Here is a 21,764-nt window from a genome sequence, read left to right on the forward strand (position 1 = left end):
TCCACAGTATAAAAGCAGCATTTGGAATAGGAGATTCCCAGCATTATCTTTTTATGGGTGCCACAGAGCATCTATATCTTTCAGCTGGTGGGACCCAGAAGAAATGGACACACCCCAGTGTCTGGTCATCTGCATTTCTCTGAATTGTGCTGTGCAGTGAATAATTTCATTATTTACTTTAGCTTAATGCTCAGGTATTTTCTCCCTCTATGCAAATACAGCCTACTGGATTTTGCTTTCTCTGTCTTTTTTTAGCTTTCTCAGTGGCCTTACTAAAGGCTTCTTCTGGTACTTCTGGCTTTGCAATCTTCCACCCAGATGTTCTACTCCTAGTGGAGCCACCACACTAGTGCTGCTGCCTCATCCCCTGGGCATGCTCTGCCTCTCTGTGGAGACGAGCAGTTAGTTCTTCAAGGGCCAGGGGAGCCAGCCTGAGTTAGTTCCAGGTGGGAGCACTGCCCAGGGCATAAGGGAAGAGCTCAAACTGATAAACCTGGGGGTTTTGCCTGGAAAACAGGCAATCCTGCTTCCTGAATGATAAAATTTCTGCTCCCAGTTGCTACAAGAACCTCACTGAACACATAATTAAGATACAAAACATGAAATGTCTGTGTTCTTTGTCACAGCAAAGAGAGGGCTGGCATCAGAAACAGAAATGTTGCCTAGCCCTTGGAGAGGTCTGCAGTCAGGGGCACGAAGGAAGTACCCCTGGTCCCCTGCCTTGTTGGGGTCGGGTTGTCTCAGCCTGTGAGGAGCAGCACTGTGGAACCGCCTCTGCTTCCCCCCTCCTTCCCTCCTCCCTCCCCACTGATGCACTGATCCAAACAGGCCCTGAGCCCTCTTCAAGTGGCTGGCAAAGCTGGTTTTTATTTTAGAAGCTTAATACGGCCCAGATTTGGATTAATAGTGGTGTATCCCTTCAACCACAGGTACACGTGCTCGGAACAGACAGTCATTTAGCTTCTCTTTACTGAGAAGCCTAACCTCAGTACCCACATCTGATGTGTGTAGGGCCCTGGAGACTCAGCTGTCTCTGCTCATGTCCATACGTTAGGATGGCACTCTGCCCAGCCACCAGTCGAACAAGTTCACAAAGACCTGGGTGCTAAACAGTAATGACTCTCAACAGGCTTCTGCCTTCAGCCAGACTTCTTCTGCAGGAAACCACTCCCAGAGCCAGAGCTGCCATACTGGTGCCATATGCCTACGCTTGACACCAGATGGATCTCAAAACAATACTTTGTCAGTGGGAAGAAGCAATCTGAGGAGTTCACAGGCATTTCTAGGCTCCAGAACACCAGGTTATATTGCAGCAGGCACTCAGGAGACTCCTGGGTGTATTTTCTGGCTGAGCAAATGCATGTGAAAAAGCACTGCTGTCAGTGATATGCTGCTCTGGGTCAGTCTGACACAAACAACAGTGGACAATAAAATCAGCTGCAGGTGAGATGAAGGGACAGATCCTTTTCCATGCTTGAGGGAATTGGCTTAGAGGGACTGAGAGCAGAGGGACAAAGCTGTGGTACTGCTGCTTAGCTATAACCATGAAAAGGTGCCAAACTCATAGTCCTTCATCCATAGGAACTGAAGAACAGTGACTGGACCTCTGATGCCTGCTCTTTTAAGGAATAAATAAATAAATAAAGGCCAAAAGTACACATGCAATTTACTTATAAACTTTTGTTTTCACTCCTGCTCATCAAAAGCAGTATTTAAAGAGTCTAAGCACTAATAGTCCCTCTGAGAGCTGCCCAACCTTCTTCTGGCCAAGCCATCAGAAGATCATTTCATTCTTGCATTGCTACACACGCTTATATCTGCCCCCAGAACAGATATGGACGATATACTTCAACTGCAAACGTGGATTAAAATCATCATTTAGAAATAAGACAGCAACTGAATTACTAATAAAGCCCTTTTCCCCTGCCAGGTCATGGACTGAGAATCATCATGGAAAGTAGCGGTATCAGATCTGACACCGGTTTGTTCAGTTTAGTGCCCTGTAGCATCCTTTTGCACCACAAAAGGTGCAAGATATCTTGAAAGAGACAATTTTAGGGTGACTTTGCTTTGGCTACTGAGATACCTGGATTTGTACACTGAAATAGAGGCTATGTTCCTTCCAAGTGTCTTGCTTTTTTTTGGTACCAGCTATTGTGAATCTGGATATTTTTGTGTTTCATATAAATGTCTAAGTATAATTAATAGTAACAAGAAAACAGCAGAGAGTATAGCAACAGAATTACAGCTGGTTTTGAAATTAAATTTGAAAAGGAACTTAAAACATGATTTATGTGTACCAAAACCTTTACCCAAGTGGTTACCTCTTAATTCTAAAAGCTCTAAATGCCAAAACTACTGCTTCCCTCCAACTGTCTTCCTATTAAACTACAAAATAATATCTGAAAGATTTTGTGCTAGAGATTACTTGTGGTAAGATACAAAATTTGTCTCTACTAAAAATAAAATAAAAAGGGTTGACATCTTTCACATATTAAAAAAAATAAATAAAACCAAACAAACACTTCTTCAAACCAAATGTCAGAATCCTGTTTAATTAAAAAAAGGAAGTTTATACTTGGTTATGGTGTGTGTTGACATCTTTCCCTTTGATTTACAAGAGTATGGACGCGAAAGAACAGATTGCTTTATTCAAGAGAAAGAAAGCAGGGAGGGGGGCCCAGTGTGACAGGAAAGAGTGTAGGCTGTATTAACTTCAGTGCTTGTTAAAACATGAAGGATTAATGGTAGAAAGGGAGGGAAGAATTGTGAATGTCTCCAGTTTAGGATCTTCAAAAATGTTTTGGGATTCTAAGAATGTCTCACCAGACCACATGAAAGCTGCACAGAGAGACTCAGCCACACGACTGCTCTAAATCCAAAGCTGGTATTGCTCCACTTATACCATCAAACCAATGGAGCTGAAATGTAGCCACAAATTAAATTTATTTTTATTGAAAAAGTACTAAGTCCTTAAAAAGAAGGAAAAGAGTATGTCAGGAAACGCAGCTCTCTCTTAGCCAAGTTTACAGGGTAGGTAACTCTGAAATTTAACCTCAGTGCTGACATCTGAGTATTGCAGTAGAATCAGAGTGCTCTGCCCAAGTCTGCAGAAAGGCAATATCCAGCCTCATGAGTTTCATCTCATCTCTGCAGGTTCAGCCCATGTAGCTACAAGAGTAAAATAATTAGGAAAAAAAAGTCCACAGGCTGCCTTGTCAAAAGGGAATCTATGCTTCAGCCCTTTTGGAAAGTGCTAATATTATTAATTTGGTGGTGTCATGGTGACTCAGAAAAGCAGTAAAACTGCTTGCTGTATTGCAAAAGCAGATAATTTATCCATAACTGCAACAGCCAATCAATTAGGTAACCCTAAATTACTATACATACACACAAGCCTGAGAACACAGTCTTTGATGAGTATCACACTTGCTTTGTTACTGACGATGAGATGATTAAAGCCTGGAGAAATAAGGAGCAATTTCAAAACAACATCAAAATCGAGTTTTCTTTCCACCAAACTACTTACATGCTAAGTACACAAATATCTGTTTTCTCTGATTAGGACCTGTCTCCTTATCAAATTGCAGGGCCAAACCCTTAACGTCCCTGTGCCTGCCTGTTGCAGAAGCAAGCACTGCCTTGGTTTGTCTGTTTTACTTAGGCCATGATACTCTAACAGTTATACATGAGCACTCTTAATTGTTTTGATTAAATTACTGACAAGCCTGAAGTGATGGGTCTGCATCACCCTTTCAGACCTGGAGCCTGAGGGCATGTGTCTGTGGGTGGTGCACAGAGACCTTCTGTCATCCCTGCTCATACCACAGGCTGATCAGAATCTGGAGCATATGGTAAGTGTCAGCTTGAGCACGGCATTCTGGCACTCTGCTTGCATGCAGCAGGGCCTAATGGTTTCAGCACAGTATTAGCCAAAGGCTTCTGGACCAGAGGTGCTATACATGCAGCCAGCTCAGGACATGGGTCATGGTGTTACTGCCTGCCACCACTGTTAACTATAGCTGCAAGTTCTTTGGGACAGAGACTACATTGTTATGATAGGTTTGTAACTAAGTCTGCTGAAGGCCTCTAGAATTGAAGAAATAATAGCATTACCTGAAAAATTTACTTGGTGCTGTGGTCAGAAATGCCTTTAAGCAGGAAGCATTTTTTTTTTTTGAGTACTGCAAATGAAATATAGATCTAGAGAAGCACAGACTAAAAACATCACATAAACCAAAGCCCTTTCTAAGTGTTGCAGTTAGGCAACTCCAGGCAAAAGCACCTATGAAGGTGAAGCCCCTTCTATCAAGCAAATATCTGGGAAACCTGGCTGTGAGGGACAAATCCAGGAATTTTGGTGACTCCTCTTGAATTACTTCTGCATATTCTCTGATACTATCTGATATAAAACACAGGTGCAGTCTTGACAGCTCAGCCCCATGGTCATAAAGTGCCCCAGCCACTGATCTAAGGACTTAAGCTTCTCGTTGCTGCCCATTTCTTCTCCAGGCAGAATCTCCTTTCTGCTGGAAGCAACACCAGGCCTCAGGAGCGAGGCTTAAGAGTCCCTATCCAGGGGGGTTCCCATCTAGCACTATGCAGAAGCAGAAGAAATCCCCCAGAGATTGAGGTATAGGTTAGGCTGGGGTCTTGGTGTCCGGGACTTTTCTCCTCACAGAGAAAGCACGACAGATGACCACTTCATGGCAAGTGATGGAAATATCGGAGCAAAATTTTAGAGAGCCCACAGAGATAGCAAATTCCAGATTTGGAGAACAGAAATAGAAACATGAGTTGTGCTGTGGTGGTGGCTTGGTGGCTTTCTATGACATCAGTTCCTCAAACCAATGCATTTGATCAACCAAACTATGTGAAGCCACAGATGAATTAGAAGCCATTACAGATGCTGCAAGAACAATTATCTACAACTCAGCCTGTCAAGTTAGTTGTAGTAGTTGCAGCTGCTTGTAAGGGAGTCACAGATAAATGTCAAGCGTAGCACTTGGTCCAAACCCTCACAATAAACACACATGCCATGAGAACCCAGGCACAGTCAGAAGATCAACATACCGAACCAAGAACATTTTAAAGCCCCACATGAGGGAAGAACATACTTAAGTCTAACTTTTTCAGAAGTCCAATAACTTAAATGTAGTTAATTCTTCTAAGTTCCCAAATATTTCAATGATTCAAAAGCCTGCTCAAAGCCAAACAAATTGGTAAGTGCTTTCCTAAATAAGCAATTTTTTGATTCAGGCCTTCTGAATGCAAATGACCTTCTTTCTGGGAGGGAAGAAGGATGCCCTGATGTTCATCTGGTCCTGGGAAGACTGTAGACTTAGAGACAGTCAAGCAGCTGAGGTCACTTGGTTTGTTTGGCCTGGAGAAGAGGAGGCTGAGGGATGACCTCATTGCAGTTACAACTTCCTTGTGAGGGGAAGAGGAGGGACAGGCACTGATCTCTAGTCTGTGGTGACCAGTGACAAGACCCAAGGAAACAGCCTGAAGTTGTGTCAGGGGAGGTTTAGGTTGGATACTAGAAAAAGGTTCTTCACCCAGAGGGTGGTTGGGCACTGGAACAGGCTCCCCAGGGAAGTGGTCACAGCACCAAGACTGACAGAGTTCAAGAAGCGTTTGGATGATACTCTTGAGCATATGGTGTGACTCTTGGGGATGGTCCTGTGCAGGGCCAGGAGTTGGACTCGATGATCCTTGTGGATCCCTTCCAACTAGGTATATTTTGTGATTCTGTGATTCTGTGACTTCCGCATAATGTCTGGGACAGGGAAGGGAAAAGGAGTATGAAGTGCCAGAGGCAGACTCATTGCATTGCCAACGTTGGAAGGCACGTCTAGAGATTGCCTAGTCCAACCCCTTGCTCAGAGCAGGATCAGCTGGAGTATATTGTTCATGACTGTGTGTTTTGACTGTCTCCATGGGTGGAGATCCCATTACCAGCTCAAGTTGAGATTCTCATCAACTAACACCCCCAAGTCTTTCTCCTCAGGGCTGCTCTCAATCCATTCTCAGTCCAGGCTGTATTTGTCCTTGTCTCTACCCAGGTGGAGGATCTTGCATTTGGCCTTGCTGAACTTCATGAGGTGCTCAGAGATTCACCTCTCAAGCATGTAAAGGTCCCTCTGGATTGTATCCCTTTGCTCCAGGGTGCCGACCAAACCACACAACTTGGTGTTGGTGAACATGCTGAGGGGGCACTCAATCCCATTGTCCATGTTGCCAACAAAGGTGTTAAAAAGTGCTGGTCCCAACACTGACCCCTGAGGAGCACCACTTGTCACTGGTCTCCACTTGGACATTGAGCTGTCTACTTCAACACTTTGAGTGTGGCCATGCAGCCAATTCCTTATCCACTGAGTGGTCCATCTGTCTAATCTATGCCTCCACAATTTAGAGATAAGAATATTGTGCAGGACAGTTTTAAATGCTTTGCACAAATCCAGGTAAATGATGTCAGTCATCTGAAGAATAATAGGCTGTTAGATTCACCCAACTCCATCGCTTTCAACCATGTACCTTTTATAAGTAGTAGCACTACATAATTGGAAATAATTGATAATTAATTAAGCACTGCACATAGATGTGGTGATTGAGAGACTGAGAGGCACAAATAAACAGCTGTCTAGTGGAAACACAGAAGATACCACAGGCAAATCTGTATTTAAGAATGAGGGTGGGAACACGAGTTGCTTTGGCACTGTTCATGTCTCCTACAGTAAACTACTGTACAGATTCTAATATGAGCAGTCTGACTCTGCACCCATAGAGCATTAGGAAGCGGCTAAGATCGCACAGGAATACATGACTACTTCCCATTATAGACAATTTTTAGTCCTCCTTTCTCCTAACAAACCTTAGTTTCCTGAAATTTCACATCCCACTTTTGTCACCTGCAAGGTTCTGTTGTTTGGTTTCTACTATTTTTTTCCATGGGTAGCCTTCTAGAGGAGGAAGGAATGAGATAAGCATTTTTGCAGTCTCAGGGTCAAAGCCTTAATAAGTCAACATAGTTATAACATCTTACATTTCCTGACTCCTGGAGCATCAGAGGGCCACATCTTTTTCAAAAACCAGCACCCCTGGGTCATCCACTCTCACCAGTGATGGGACATTTCATAATGTATCATTATCCTGCCAGGAAGAATGGATTTAACCCAAAGAACTCATGTCAAACAGCAGTTTTGCACAACTCCAGTCTAAATTTGGCTTAGTCTATTTATTTACAGGTGTAAACATGAGACAGTAAATGTTAAGCATATTCTTCTCTCCATGAAATGACTGGTGATCCTGTATGTGTTCATGAACAATATGGAGCTGAAGTGGAATCAATATGCATCTTAGCTACAAAAATACTAAATGGTGTTATAAGAGCAATCAAAATGAATTAATCACAGATCTCTGGCACATTTTTTTGTAGATAAGAGATAATGAAAATGCTCTGATTTCTCCAATACAACATATTTTTAAAAGCATATTGCTTCTTGCGTGTAGGACATTTGCTTGTCATCTTGTGCTAAAATAAATGTACTTTATCTTTTCTTTCTCTCTGGCCCACAGGAAATGTCTTCCAAGGATAATAACAGTATCTCAGCCATGTGGCACGTGCTTCTGCCTTCCCTTTGTGGGAAGCTGGGAGCGTTAATCATCCTTATATCAATGTTGTCCATATACAAAAGTTCTTTTCAGGGAAGTACTTGTCAGTCATCCAGCCATGGGGGCAGAGGGTGGAAAACTGTTGATTTTAGACCTAAGGCAGAGGAAAGCTGTATCCTGGGCTGTAATGATGGATTCCTTGGTTTCTGAGGCTTTTACGGCACTTTAGAAGAGTAACTGTTTTATATTTTGTGCCAGGTAACACAGAAAGAGGCTTCACTCCTCACATAGAGCTCCCACAGAGACAAAAATCATGAGGTGAAATAATTTTCTTGAATTTGGACCAAATGTACTCTTCATTGCAAGTAGCTTGTGCTGAGAACAGTTACATAACCCAAACAGAAAAGTCATGCCCATGGCTGTTTATCCATCATTTGCAGTGCAGCTAGGGAATTGCATGGTATTTTACATCCTTTATGGAAAAAAAATCTGTGGAAGGATTTCAGTGACTTATTGATCTCACATCTGATCCTGCATTTTTTGTTCGCCCAAAACCCTTTTAGCACTGGGAGTTTCAGATATACAAGAAAAACTATAAAACGTAATGTTCACATCAACAAAGGAAAGTTGGGAGGTTTTTTTCCCTTCCTTCCTCCCTTTTTCTTAAAATATTTTACACTAGGTCATGTTGAAATGTAATCAAATCAACAACTACTAAACTGTAAAATGCCCTCAGGAACAATTGCAGGATTTGGTGATTTTTTTTTTCTCTGCGATTTTGGGATAGTGTGACAAATCTGCTTTTTTTTATCAACAGAGTTTTTCAAAATTCTGAGTTGAATGAATAATGTCATGTGTTTGTAAGTATCAATAATCTAAGCCATCTGCAAAGGAATGGTTTTCCAAAGGCATCTCTTTCAGGACACTGTGGATTTTGTCACTGCTTGAGGTTTTGGCAAACCATCAATATCTCTATAATTTTCTCTTATGAAATATGGTTTTTGACTGAGATCTTTTTTTTCCTTAGCTAGCTAAAGTTTAAAAATACTGCATGTCTAACTTGGCAAATTCAAAGGTTAGGTTTTCTCCAAATTGCATATTAGATGCCTATAATTCAGAAAGGTATAATGCAAGTTATCAGTGAAAAAAAGAAACTTGGGGAAAAAAAGAATGCTCACCATATCAAATAGCCAACATATTCTTTACATTTGGTCTGAAAGGAAGACTACGGAACTGGGAAGAGAAACACCATCTTTAAGTACAGATTTGTTACAAATCACTATTTTAACACTTGTGAAAAGCACAATGCTATTGCTAGTAGTGACAGCATATCATTTAAGTATATGACAGTCTGCCCCCTCCAAAAGAGACTTAGAACTGGGAACCGCCTAAAATTTTCTATCCAAGACAAGCAAATTTATCATTTCCTAATTCATAATTGAAATCTCAGTTTCCAATGAGGAAGATGATCTCTGTTAAGCATTGCTCTAAGCAGAGGAGCATTCTGTTGCTAGGCTTTGTATGTATAAAAACAGTCCCCAAGTAATTCAGAGTGCTAATTACAAATTTTGTCATTTCACAGACTGATGGGATATGGCACATAATTATTTTGTTATAAGATACACATTGGCTTTGATGGGTGTGTCACTCCTCAGGGTTCTGAACAAACCGTCATGAAAAAAGCAGCTTTGCTAAGGGTTTGGAAAGATACAGCTAAAGCCCAAGGGAAGGCATATAACTTTGTGAATCCAATTGACACTCCTTTACACTAAATAAGAATCCTTATTTGCTCTCTGACCTTGCCTGGAAGAAGGTTTCCTTCTCCCACTCTTGTTATGAAAATATAATGATTTGAGTTTTGTGGAAATAAGTCAGTTTTAAGTGATTTTAGGACTGAAAGGTGAATGGCTATGCGGAAAACACGACATGCTTTGTTTTGAGCTGCAGATGCTGGTAGATTCCATGCTAACAGCTGTTGCATTTCAGCAGTAAAGAAAGACTGGTGATCTCAGGACTGGCTAAGACACTCTGGCACACAAGCCAGAATTTACATTTTCACGTTTTCAGTGCCTTTTCTGTCCTAATGTCTCTGAGTTCAGTGGTATACAGAAAACAGGAGACTGTCTTCTGTATATGTGGTCCTCTTTGTCCCTCTCTATAAATCTGCTGCATGCAGGTCTCTCCTCTCACCTAAGAGACCAAAAACTATTTTCCAAGTACTACTACATTTATTCTTCAGATGTGTGGGTGTAACTTCTGCTGACTCACACACAGTCTCCCCACAGGTACTGGAGCATTAATCTTAGGCCAAATGATAGTTATTTTTAATCACCAAATGGTAGAAGTGGTGTAGACTCCAATGGGAGGAGCAAAAAAAGACAACTGGTATCAGCTGAGAACAGGAGGAAGAACCTAAAACAAAAGATTAAGAGACAAGACATGGGCTCTTGTTTACTGAAATCTTTATGGCACAAACTGTGTTCTGCATTTCTAAAGATCTTCCTACTAAGGATGCACGTCAGGAAACAAAACAGAAATGAAAACAAAACAGCCCCTTTATCTTTAAAGAAGCCCTACTTGATTGGATTTACAACATTTTAGTATGTGTTACAAAAGTCTGCAACAAATTTGGGACTCTGGATGCTCAAGTATTTCCAGTATGACAGCTGCTTCAGTATCTTCACAAGCAGACATTTGGTGGTCCATTTACCAGAGAACTACTACAGAAATGGGCAGAATCTGATTCATATTTAGAATCATAGGGTCACAGGGAAATTCAGGTTGGAAAAAACTCTCTTTCAAAGAAGGGTTTTGTGGTTTTTTGGGAAAATTTGCAGTCAGCTTAGCACCACATGTCTTCTCTGAGATTTACAGACTGACCACAGGTGCCCCCTCTCACTGGAAACTGAGGAATTAGACAAGCTCTGGGACTGGACATGCTGCTGGTTCTTGGGAACAATTTTTCTTAGGAAATTCTGTGAAGCTTAGAGGGAGTTTAGGGTCTGTCATTTCTTTTATGTCTCTGCAGAGCTGAGTCCTTGCTTGAAACTTAGATAGCAGCAACAAGGTGAGGAAGTTTTTCTGGAAAAGCACTATAAAAATTATCAGTGAAAATTGTCTTTATTTTTTAAGTATTCCAACGATACTTTCCGGACAATTAAACTTCTTGAGGGACTGAGTTCTAGTCTGGCTTCCACAGAGGAGGAAACTCAAGGACAAGAGGAAAAGGAGGATATTAGTCATTCATGCTGTTACCTCAGCCTGTTCTGCACACAAGTCTCATGGATTTGGGCGCTCGGCACCTTTAGAAGGCAGGCTGCTGGAGCAAAAAACACATCTGAACTTATGTTGATTTTGAAAGAGCAGAAAACAACAAAGGAACCAAATAAGGAAAAAAATAAGGCAACTCTGTCCAATATCAACCACTAAATATAGCCTTTCACTTACCTCAATGCATCTAATTCTATGATATGCATTTATGACTCCATCCATTTAGTTGAAAAGGGAAAGACCACACCAGGATAAGCAATGAAGAGTGGTCAAACACATAACTTAATGGCAGTGTACAGAAGCCACTACAAAAAAGCTAGGGGAGAATGAAACATTTTGTGGTGCGGCAGAGTGGCTGATTTTTGTACCCCATCCACCAATATTTTCCAAGCATGGACAGCTTTTCTTGAAATTAAAATAGAAAACACAAGTCCCATATCCCACAAAAAACCTGACAGTTTAGTAAAGAGATGGAACCAACCAAGTAAATCTGATTGCATGGCATTTTAGGAAAAGGACAGAAATAACTGCAGCTATTAAAAGTGATATACTGCTGAAATATTTTTGTGATTATGCTGAAAGTCAACTCCTTGAAAGAACTCTTCAATAGTTACTGCTTCCTCAAATAAAAGCTAGTTCACATGTGCACTCCTTCTTTTAAAATACACTGAATGGAGTTGCTTCTAAGTGTCAGATTTGTACTTCTCACTGCCCTTTTGAGACACTTGAAAAAGACTCAGTTGAGAGAAAGAGGAAATTAGTAGATCAGGAAATAATCCATAATAAATCAAAAGACAGTTAATATAGTCCTTTTTTTGTTTCTGTTATCATTAGATTGGGTGTAGTAAAGCAGAATTCATCAAACTTTCCAAAGACAATGCAGAGTCCTCCAAATCAGACAGTAACATTCACTTTGGTTTATTTGCATGAAACTAATATCTTTAGCATCTTCCTCCACCCCTCCTCTCCTGAAATGACGGATGTTTGAAGCTGAGATCCAGATACCTCAACCGACTTTAATAACCCCTCTTTAGTTCCAGAAGAAAGGAAATGGCTTGTAATACCATAAAGTCCCTGAGAGACACAGATTATTTCTTTTCCTTGTGACTTCTGTCTCTGCAGATGAGCTCTAACCCAAAAGGTACGGGACCTGATAGAAGAGCAGTGCTGTACCCATGCTAACAGGCTCTGCTGAAAGAAAGGGTGTAATAGCTCAGACTTCAATTAGACAATTTATTGCATACTCTCTGAGTTCTTATTTGCCTCACTCAACCAGATATGTTGGTGGAAAGTTTCATGTACTTCTTCAGGTCACTCTGGCTTAGAAAGCTTAGATCAGACTACTGTGAAACAGAAACACCATCATGGGCAAAGATGATGAGTAGTACTAATAATCCTCATAATTAATGGGTAATGTAGATTTTTATTTGTATGTTCAGTGAAAAAACACATTATAGACAGATAAGTGTTTTCTGAAAAAGAGAGTAATACTGAGAAATATGGTTGTTGCTACACTATCAATCAATAGTATGAGAATGTTCACATACAAGGCCAGCCCTGTGGATTGCATAAATCAATATAGGATTGAGCTCATGTTGAGTCATATCATCAATAACCTTGCAATACTATTTTCATTTTTGTCATTCCCACCTAAAAGCAGACTAACAGTAGCTGAGTGTAGTGTGAACCACTCTTTAAAATTTTCCCAATCAAACCGAGGGAGAGTCAATGTGATTTCCATTTTGTTGCTGGAATTCATTCCCTCTCTGGATACTGCCAAACCAACCCAACTAGGAATGACTCATCTGCAGGGTCTCATAAAGTACTTCTGAAAGGTTTGTGTTTTGCCTTTGGAATGCAATGGATTACACCAATAGTTTGTGATGCTCCAGCGTGGGGGAAGAGGACATCCCTGACTCTTCCCTACAGAAATATTCCCAGTCTGCACTCTGCAGTATTAACTGCATGCTCAATTTATTCCCCACTACCTTAGAAAAGCACTGAGCATTCATTCCTTTGGTAAAAATCACTCTCCCACTCTGATTTTGCTTCTGAGACAACATTTTTTTGCTTGCATAGGAAAACAAGTTAACAAATTGCCCAGTCCCTCACTCTTCCTTGTTTTCCTATTTCTAATCTTGTGGTAAAGAGATGTATGATGAGCTGTAGAGCAAAAAATCTGGGACTCACATCTAAAATATCATCAGCACATAATGCAAAAATACAAAACCCCAAAAAAGGGCAAAAATAAAACATGTAGAAGAAAAAAATATTCCATAGGAGGTGAGAGTAGAAGCCAGCAGGACTGTTTTATTTAGAAAGGATCTGATGATCACATGGCAGTTCACATGAATCAACGAGTAAACGTGTCCACTTGGCTGATAGTCATTTTTCCTTTAACTAAACATTTTTCCATTAACTGAAATTGAACCCAGTATTTGTAGCACAACATATTGTAGAGCTATGAAATTTGCTACCACTTAAATTATATTAATGAGCCAACAATCTAATATGACTTTAAATTGGGTAAGAATTTTGTATTTACAGAATACACCACCCCTTACATTTAAGGACTGAAATCAAATGTTTTGCTGATTGGAGTTAGAAAAAACATCATTGCCAGTAGATTTTTGCATTATCTGTCATGGCTGATAGACAACTTTAGTGGAAGTCCCTGGGTTCTGGCAGCTTTCAGCAAAGGCCCTTGGAAAGCCTGTTCTGATTATGACAATTTCAATGATCCTATGTAAGATTACAAAAAGTCACAGAAAGACATAAAGAAAATTAAGAAATTCTATAGTAATCATCTCACTTACATCTGTATAATACACCAGTGGAGACAGAAAAACATTGAGGTTCCTAGCTTTGAGAATTTACCAAATGTGCACAAGAGGTATCTGAAGTCATACCTCCAGTCAGCTCCTTAGCTGTTGAGAGATGTTTCACATATATAGATATGTGATGTAATATCTATTGATGTAATCGGAACTCCCAATGTGAAATTTCTTAGAAGTTTCTTAGAAATGGCTTCACAAACCTATTTATTGATTTGGCTTCTCAGAAGCAGCTTGCAAGAGCTCCTTGAAAGTCACTCCTGAAATAAGTTTCTATTTGCTTGTGTCTTGTTCCGTGAGCCCAAAAATCAAAAGGCAAGAGGTATATTAGCATCATGTAGGATTTATGGAAATGTCTTTTTTATAGAAAGTCTTTGGAAAGGAAAATAGAGGCTTATTGGGAAAATACACACAAAGTACTGTGATCATCGTATCTGGGCAACCTAGCTATAATGATAAGGTGTGTGTTCATCTCTAGCTGTTGAGCTGGACTGTTATAAGATCATGTACTGTGGAACAAAAATTGGGCCTCTCTCTCAGAAAACCTAGAGAAATGACCAAATCAGGACTGAATAAGGGAATGTTTCTCTAGCAAAATGGTAATATAAATGATATGGGGCTGACTAATAATACAGTTGGTTTCCACTAACAGAAAACCATTATGATCTACAGAACTGAAATCCAGACTCTGAGCTAAGATACTATTTTTTTCTTATTTTCCGTCTGAGTCAGTTAGAACAAAACCTGTGTTCAAGAGACCAAGTTGCTTGCTTTTTGTTTCCCCGTTTAATCACGTGAGGGTATCCCTGTCTGATCTGAAGATACTCAGAAGATATTTCACGTCAAAAGCCCCATAATGGTGGTTCAAGCAAAGTTCCCACTCATAATGGGTTTTAACACAGATTATCAGTGGACAGTTTGACCAAGTAAATAAATAGTTCTCATGGGCAGAACTGATTTTATTTAGCTGAAAGAGGATGAAACCAGGATACATGTACAAGTACAGCGCCAAACGTGTCTCTCAGTTCACAGGTTTTAAGGTTCCGGTTCTAAAAAGGGGTACATCCAACTTAATGTGAGGACTAGACAGAAGCTCAGCCATGCCGAATCTCTGGCCACCACTTTGTCCTATGTGTGTGTTTCTAATGGAGACTATAGCCTATCTCATTGCTTTCAACGTAGTGAGTCATACCTCCCCTATTTATGTGTACCTACTTTAAAACCTAGATAGAAATTTAAATTCATATTGAATACATTGTTATGTCTGTAGTCAGTCTTCCTTTGTGTACTCAGAAGGGCTACCCTGAATCTGGTTATTACCTAGTTTAAGGATTATTCTTCCTGGAAATGCAGGGGGGCAACTCTTCTCTTGAATATTTTGTTCAAAACATTAAGCTGCATGTACATCATAGAAGAATCTGAACATGGGATTTGAGCTAAGATCTTAAGCAGTCTGAAAGAACACATCGACTGCCAAATATAATCTCCAGAAAAATACAAGTTCTCATTTCAAAGGTAATACAAACACACACGCACGCACACACACACACACACATACACACACATATATATGTATATAAATCTGTATGGCATATTTGCTATGCAGGCTTAGACTCCTTGTGAGGTTGTTTTTCAGTATAGCAAATTAGAAAAATATGCCTAGAATTAAAGGTTACTTAATCAGGTTGAAGCAGCAACTTCAATTCCAGCAACTCCCTCCCACTATGTTACATCTGATAATGTACCCAAGTCCAAACATAAACTTAGTTCAAAAAGATGTTTGGTCCTTGAATGTAAAATGACACTTAGCCTACACAATTAGCCAGGTAATACATATCCTTCCAAGAGAAGCAATTTTTACCACAGAATTATCTGCATTTTACTAATCTCTGATTGTTAAGTTTTACTTGCTGAAACTTTTCCATATGGCTTTTCAAATACCACTGACCTGTATTTAATTACCACAGAAGGATATTAATGAAGAGGTTGGAAATTTGGCCCAAGCCCTGTTCCACAGTTTGGACAGTTTGATGGAGCCAATGAGCTGAACACTTCTATCGATGTGAGGCTGTGCCATCTCACACACAAAAGCAGAGGCAAAAGAGGAGTAAACAGACATACAAAAATAAAACACTCAAGGATTTTTGATTGTCCATAAACTTCCAAACCAGCATAATCATAAAGTAGCGCTGAGTGAAGTGAAACACTCTTTTGCTAACCTAAAGGACAGTCAGACATGAATTGGTGGAGTAGTTCTTGTAATTGAGACCATTTTGATCAAGCTGTAAGTCAGACACATGTCCAAAAATGCAAAGTGTGTTTCCCAATATTAAAGGCAAAATATTGAGCAGAACCAGGCAAGGGTAGGCAGCTTGAGTGCAGAGGATGCGAGGAAGTTAACGTGGGTGGGAAAGCATGTGTTGCCGCCTGGATGAGGAAGTGGTACACCACAGTTACTTCATAAGTGCAAGGGCTTTATAAACTAAATCTCCTAGGGACTGTTTTAAATAGACAAAGAATGACACGCAGCCCTGACAGGCTTTTGTTTGAGAAGGCTGTTTGCCTTCTAAAAACACAGGACTGCCACTTGTACTTTTTCCAAAAATGCCTATTTTTAACCTCAACCTCTTCATATAAACAGTGGAAAGATGCGCTGTGTAGTAAACTCCATTTTGTCTAGCACGAAATTAATGACTTCCTCAGTCTTACCTGACAATGGAACACATATTCTGGTGTGGTTTTCTTGAACTTCATGTTCCATACTAAGGCTACCCCGTCAGGCTCATGTGGAGCATCTTCATTATTGTTGTAAGATGCAACCATCAACTCAGGGTACTAGAAAGAAAAAGCAAATGAAATAAGATAGATGATAAAAACCTATGCAAAATCATATGAGACAAAAATAATCTACACTAAATGTGCAATATCTGGTTTTAATTATAATACATGTTAGTTCAGTCATATTACTCTGCTTCATTTGGTTTATATTTTACTTGTCCCTAACATCCTTAAAGCCCCTGATAATTGCTCTCTATCAGTTATTCTCAGATATCACAAAGGCAATGCTATTTTCTGCAGGTAATTCTCAAAAAAGACAACTTTCAGAATTTTTATGAAGGGAATGCAAAGGAAGGAAGAGGAAAAATCTGAAAGCTTGAGTAATTTTAACGTATTTGCTTAACCATCTCTTCAAGGACAAACTACTGTCTTAATTGATTTTGATAATAAAAACACTATGATCATGGAGTTGACTTGTTTTACTCTGAAATTCACATTTTTTCAGCATTCCTGAAAACTATTCTTTCTTATTTCATTATGCACTCTTATTTACTTATGCATAGACTCAACTGGAAAGCTCTTCTTGATGATTCAAATGGCAAAAAAAACATTTTCTTCGCAGAAGCTCAATTTTGCAAGATGCTGAGGTCATCTTATAAAGCACAGGGTGATCTTGAATTCCACTGACTCAGTGAGATTGATGCAATGAGCACTCTAAAATCAGATCCATATTTTCTTGTACACCCATTATCCACTGTTGTATAGAAGTAGATATGCAACACATATATGTACTTGCTTTGTTTATATATATATTCACACATAATATCATATATGAAAAATCAGATTTTCACGTTCTTTTGATGACCTTCCATCATTTCAAAACACCATAAGGACTAACAATTTGTCCACAAAACATCAATTACTTTCAGTCTATACAATAACTTCCAGTTCTCCACTCTCACATGTTGGATACTAGGCACCTCTAGTAACCTCTGTCCTTCCCTCTAAATAGTCAAAATAAAGCAGTGGACCTTATGGCATGTCCAGAGAAAAGCATGTGGCTTCTGCAGACCAACAAGCCAGCAGCTCAAGTTCTGCAAGACCCACACTCTCCTTTTGTAAACTAGAAATGCTTTCCCTCAAAATTTCTCGATAATATCTGCAGATAATTGTCACTTTTTGTCTTTCCCAGGTAAATTCCTGCCAAACCATTCACCACTTTACAGGGGAACAGTACAGCTGGCACATGCAAAGGGAGTGGGACAAATAAACTGCCGACTGGGAGCTGTGAATTTGGTCCAAAGGCATTTTAACAATTAAAAACCCCCAAACCACCACCCTTTTTGTTGGGGTTTGAACCTCTCTGCTTTCAAAATCCATTTTGAAGAAATAATGTAACTTTTGCCATCAGCAGCTGTTACTTCCCACTTTCTGTACACTTCCACGGATAATGCGTCACAGAGATGATGATTTTTCTATGCAAGCTCATCGTTCCAAATGAGCCTGGACCCACAGGCAGAAGAATCAGCACTGATATGTGGCCACCATAGCCTCCTCTATCCCAGTTTGAGGCAGCTCTGACTGGGTTGAACCTACATCCCTGGCTGCTGGCACAGCCTGTAAGGACAATTTAGCACCCAATTCACTTGCATGGGATTTAGGGGATGCAGCAGACCAACACCTCTTCTCCTTCCTCAAGAACAGAGGGAAACCTGAGGGTGAATTAATCCCACACCTGAGACACCCCCTCTCTGGACACGCTGGTACCAGCCTGCCCTCCAATGTTCTCATCCATCTCACCCCTTTCTTCTCTGTCTCTCCTGCAACAGATATTACAACCACTTCTCAACAGCGAGCTCAGCTTCTCCTTTGAATCTTTTCATCCCACACTGGCCCATGTCCAAGTAAACAGCGTGTGCAGTAGGCTCTTGACAGGGCATCATGTTTTGGCTGAACAGATTAGGTACCATTCACGTGAGCAGCTGAGACCATAGACGTAAAGGGGCAGACACCTTGGCAGGCAGAAGTGAAAGCCCTTCCACTAGCATGACTGCAGCCAGCTAGGATGTGTGACTAGGTCCAAAGTGCCAATTTTGAGGCACTTTGGGGCTGGTAAATGCTCCTGGGAAGTTTAGCGAGCATGGTTAGCAGCATGTCTGGCCATAAACAAACGCTGACTCAAATCTTGCTGGTCTATATGTAGATTTTGCAATCAGTTTATGTATTTGACTGGAAATACAGTTTACACAGTTTCTGGGGTCATACCTAGCTGGATAACGCCATTATGAGGCTTTGTGACTCATAAAACAGAGTTAAATGCAGCACCCTAAGTCTTCTCTGGCATTGTGCACTCCAATGCTTCACTCAATCTACTTGCATTTACAGAATTTCAGTCCTCACCAGGTAGCCAGATGTCCTGTGACTGCAACTGTAAACAACATGGAAATGGTGCTGTGCAAAACAGCATTCAAGGCTGCTGCCTGAGAGTCAAGAGAGACACATCACTATTCCAGAGATTGTGGTTTTCTTGGTAAATGAGCTCCCATGGACAGAGTAAGGTGATCCCACTCTTTCTTTGTGTTTACTCTCAGTCTGTTGGGCCTTTCCCTAAGATCCCTAATGAAGCATCTAAGCCATTTTCCTGTTGCTCTGTGAAAGAATCAAGGGGCTAGTGGTTAGCTTTACTGGTATGAATGATCCCACATGTTTGAGACTGTATTTTACATGTGACTGGGAACAGAATAACTTGTTTAATCAATGCATCAATGTCCTTTGTTTGATTAAGTTTCTATTTGCCTCCAGGCTGTTTCGCAGAAGCAGTCTTATCACAGAAAATTGAGCAATGTGTTCTGCAGTTCTCATGATTATTCAAGTTATCCTTTGACACACTGGACACTGTCATATCCTGGAGCATGTGTGAGAAGCAGAGCTGGTGGTTAGGTGAAATACCTCTCCTTGGCTCCAGCTCCTGTTCCATGGATAAAACTCAAAGCAGGCAAGAGAGGAAGCAACTCCCAAGCTACTGTAGGGCAGCATGCAGAAGGCCCCTGGCACAGAAGAGCCCCTACTGGAGTGCCAGGGAGCTGTGTGTGAGGAGTTAACAAAAGGGAAGGCAGGAGGGGCCACCCTGGAACAAAGAGGTGGGAAGCAGAACATGCCTTCGAGCCCCAGGGGCTGAGCAATTACATTTGGCAATGCTCTTCTGAGGCGGCTTTTTTTCTTGCTGCCCTGGGAATACAGTAAGAGCTGCTTGTTAGGAAAATATCAGATAAGAATTCCATGTAATTTCCAGCCCCTGAACAAGTGAACAACCTAAGATAAGTGTTTCCTCGGGCTTATATTTGATTTCTGTAGAAATCCATATGTGCTTAAAGGCCACCCACATCACAATAGTGCATACCTGTTGTTAGGCTGATATTTTGTATGAAAGCAAAGGTATAAATCATTTCTCACACAGAGAGCAAGCTCGATATTACAAGAAGCCTTTCTGCAGCTGGGTGTTGTGCACCACCCCGATCTACTCAGCCTACCAGCCACAGTTGCTGTCACCTTACCTGAGAAGTACCCAGGGGGATGGAAGCAGCTCTGCTGCCATTTCAAGAGGAAGGAGAGAAAGATGGATGTGAGAGTCACTGTGCTCCTTATCCACTGCCTCTCTCCAGCCCTCACACACCATTTATGTACTGGATCTTGAGCGCTTGCTGGGTCCACATGCACATCTAATGTGGTGCAGAAAGAGCAGCTACTTCTAAGATTAGGCAAAGGTTGTTCTTAACACTGGGCTGAGCTACTTCTATAGCACCTTTGCTACGCACACCAGGCTCCACTAGGTCTCTGAAGACCCAAGGGCACACTTGAGGCCGAGTTTGGGTCCAGCTAGGCAGACTGGTTTGTGCTTGCATTTTTGAACTCTATGTCCTCTTGGAGCGGTTTTTTTTGTATCTGTACTGTGGACTTAAGAGCAGAGTCTCCTGGGTTCTTTCCCCAGGGAAAGCAGATGCTTTGCTCCAGGCTGGAACATAGGAACAGGCTGATAGGGATGAAACAGAGAGAATGAGGGGGGCTGGAGTGAAACCGGAACCAAATTAATTTGACGGGATGTATGATGATATGTGTGTGTGCTAATCCCAGCTCTCCAATAGAGTAACTAATTAACATGCCTTCTGTACTTTGCTGATGTGACTGTATTGGTTTTGGAAAGCTTAAGCATCTCTATCATCAGTTTTATTTTGCAATGACAATGCTTTGTGGTGCACAGAAACTGGGTACATTCCAGGCATGTTGCTTTAGTATGCCCTGTGGGCAGCTGCAGCCTCCTCTTCCATTACTTGAAGAGAGAACCCAGCATTTTTTGAAAGACCTCTTTTCAATCTTTTCAAGTTGTTCAGATGCTTTCACATTTTAAAAATCATAGAATTATAAAATATGCTAAGTTGGAAGGGACCCATTAGGATCATCGAGTCCAACTCCTGGTTCTGTGCATGACACCCCAAGAATCACACCATGTGCCTGAGAGTGTTGTCCAAATGCTTCTTGAACTCAGATAGGCTTGATGCTGTGATCACTTTTGTTTTAGTATATTAGTAGATTAGAAAAATTAATTTTATTTCTCACTATTCTTTTTTTCTATTTTATATATTACTATGTATAACTATTTATTAAATCAATTGTTTAGTAAATTAATTTTAATTAGTTTCATTTTAAACCTTTTATGCTAAAAAATTTCCATGTGCTGAAGGAGCAGAGAGGGGAGGAAGAGTAAAAAGTAAAACTCCACCTTAGTAGGTTTGTTAACCTACTACTGTTTTAATAAAACATTCTGGTTTTGAAGACCAAGACATTCACAAAAAATGACAGGTTCATTATTGTCCCATTACTCTTCTTTATAGAGAAACATGCATTCACTCATCCAGGGCCCTCCTATTAGCTAAAAAATAACATCCTACTCTTCATAAAAAAGAGCAAATCAAGGATGCTCATAAGTTTTTTAGGGAGAAGTGGAAATGATATGGAAGCATGTCTCCCAGCTTCACATCTTACCTGAAGAGACCAATCCATACAGGTGACAACACGATGCTTTGACCAGTGCTCATCATAAAATTGTCGGTTGAAGGAAAGATTGGCTCCTGCTTGAACATCTCTGTGTGAATTCAAACAAAGTGACAAATCTTGAAGTACCAGGGTTCAAAAGCTGCGAAAAGCAATGCAGAAGTTTCTGACTACTTCTCAGTTCTCTGCCCAACCTGGGGAGTCTGCCACCTTGATTTA

At 40.7% G+C, this 21,764-nt stretch overlaps 1 protein-coding gene across 8 annotated transcripts in view; it reads right to left on the reverse strand.

The window, feature by feature from the left end:
• DYNC1I1 (dynein cytoplasmic 1 intermediate chain 1) overlaps positions 1-21,764 on the reverse strand; it is a 188,105-nt gene that overhangs the window by 51,254 nt on the left and 115,087 nt on the right. For all 8 annotated transcript variants that reach the window (XM_064677031.1, XM_064677047.1, XM_064677039.1 and 5 more), the window contains 2 exons: positions 21,537-21,636; positions 16,428-16,553 (listed from right to left, as the gene is read on the reverse strand). In XM_064677031.1, the coding sequence (XP_064533101.1) occupies positions 16,428-16,553; positions 21,537-21,636 (226 nt within the window). The remainder of the gene's footprint in view (positions 1-16,427; positions 16,554-21,536; positions 21,637-21,764) is intronic.

The sequence above is a fragment of the Pseudopipra pipra genome, chromosome 1, assembly GCF_036250125.1.
Source record: "Pseudopipra pipra isolate bDixPip1 chromosome 1, bDixPip1.hap1, whole genome shotgun sequence".
NCBI lineage: Eukaryota > Metazoa > Chordata > Aves > Passeriformes > Pipridae > Pseudopipra > Pseudopipra pipra.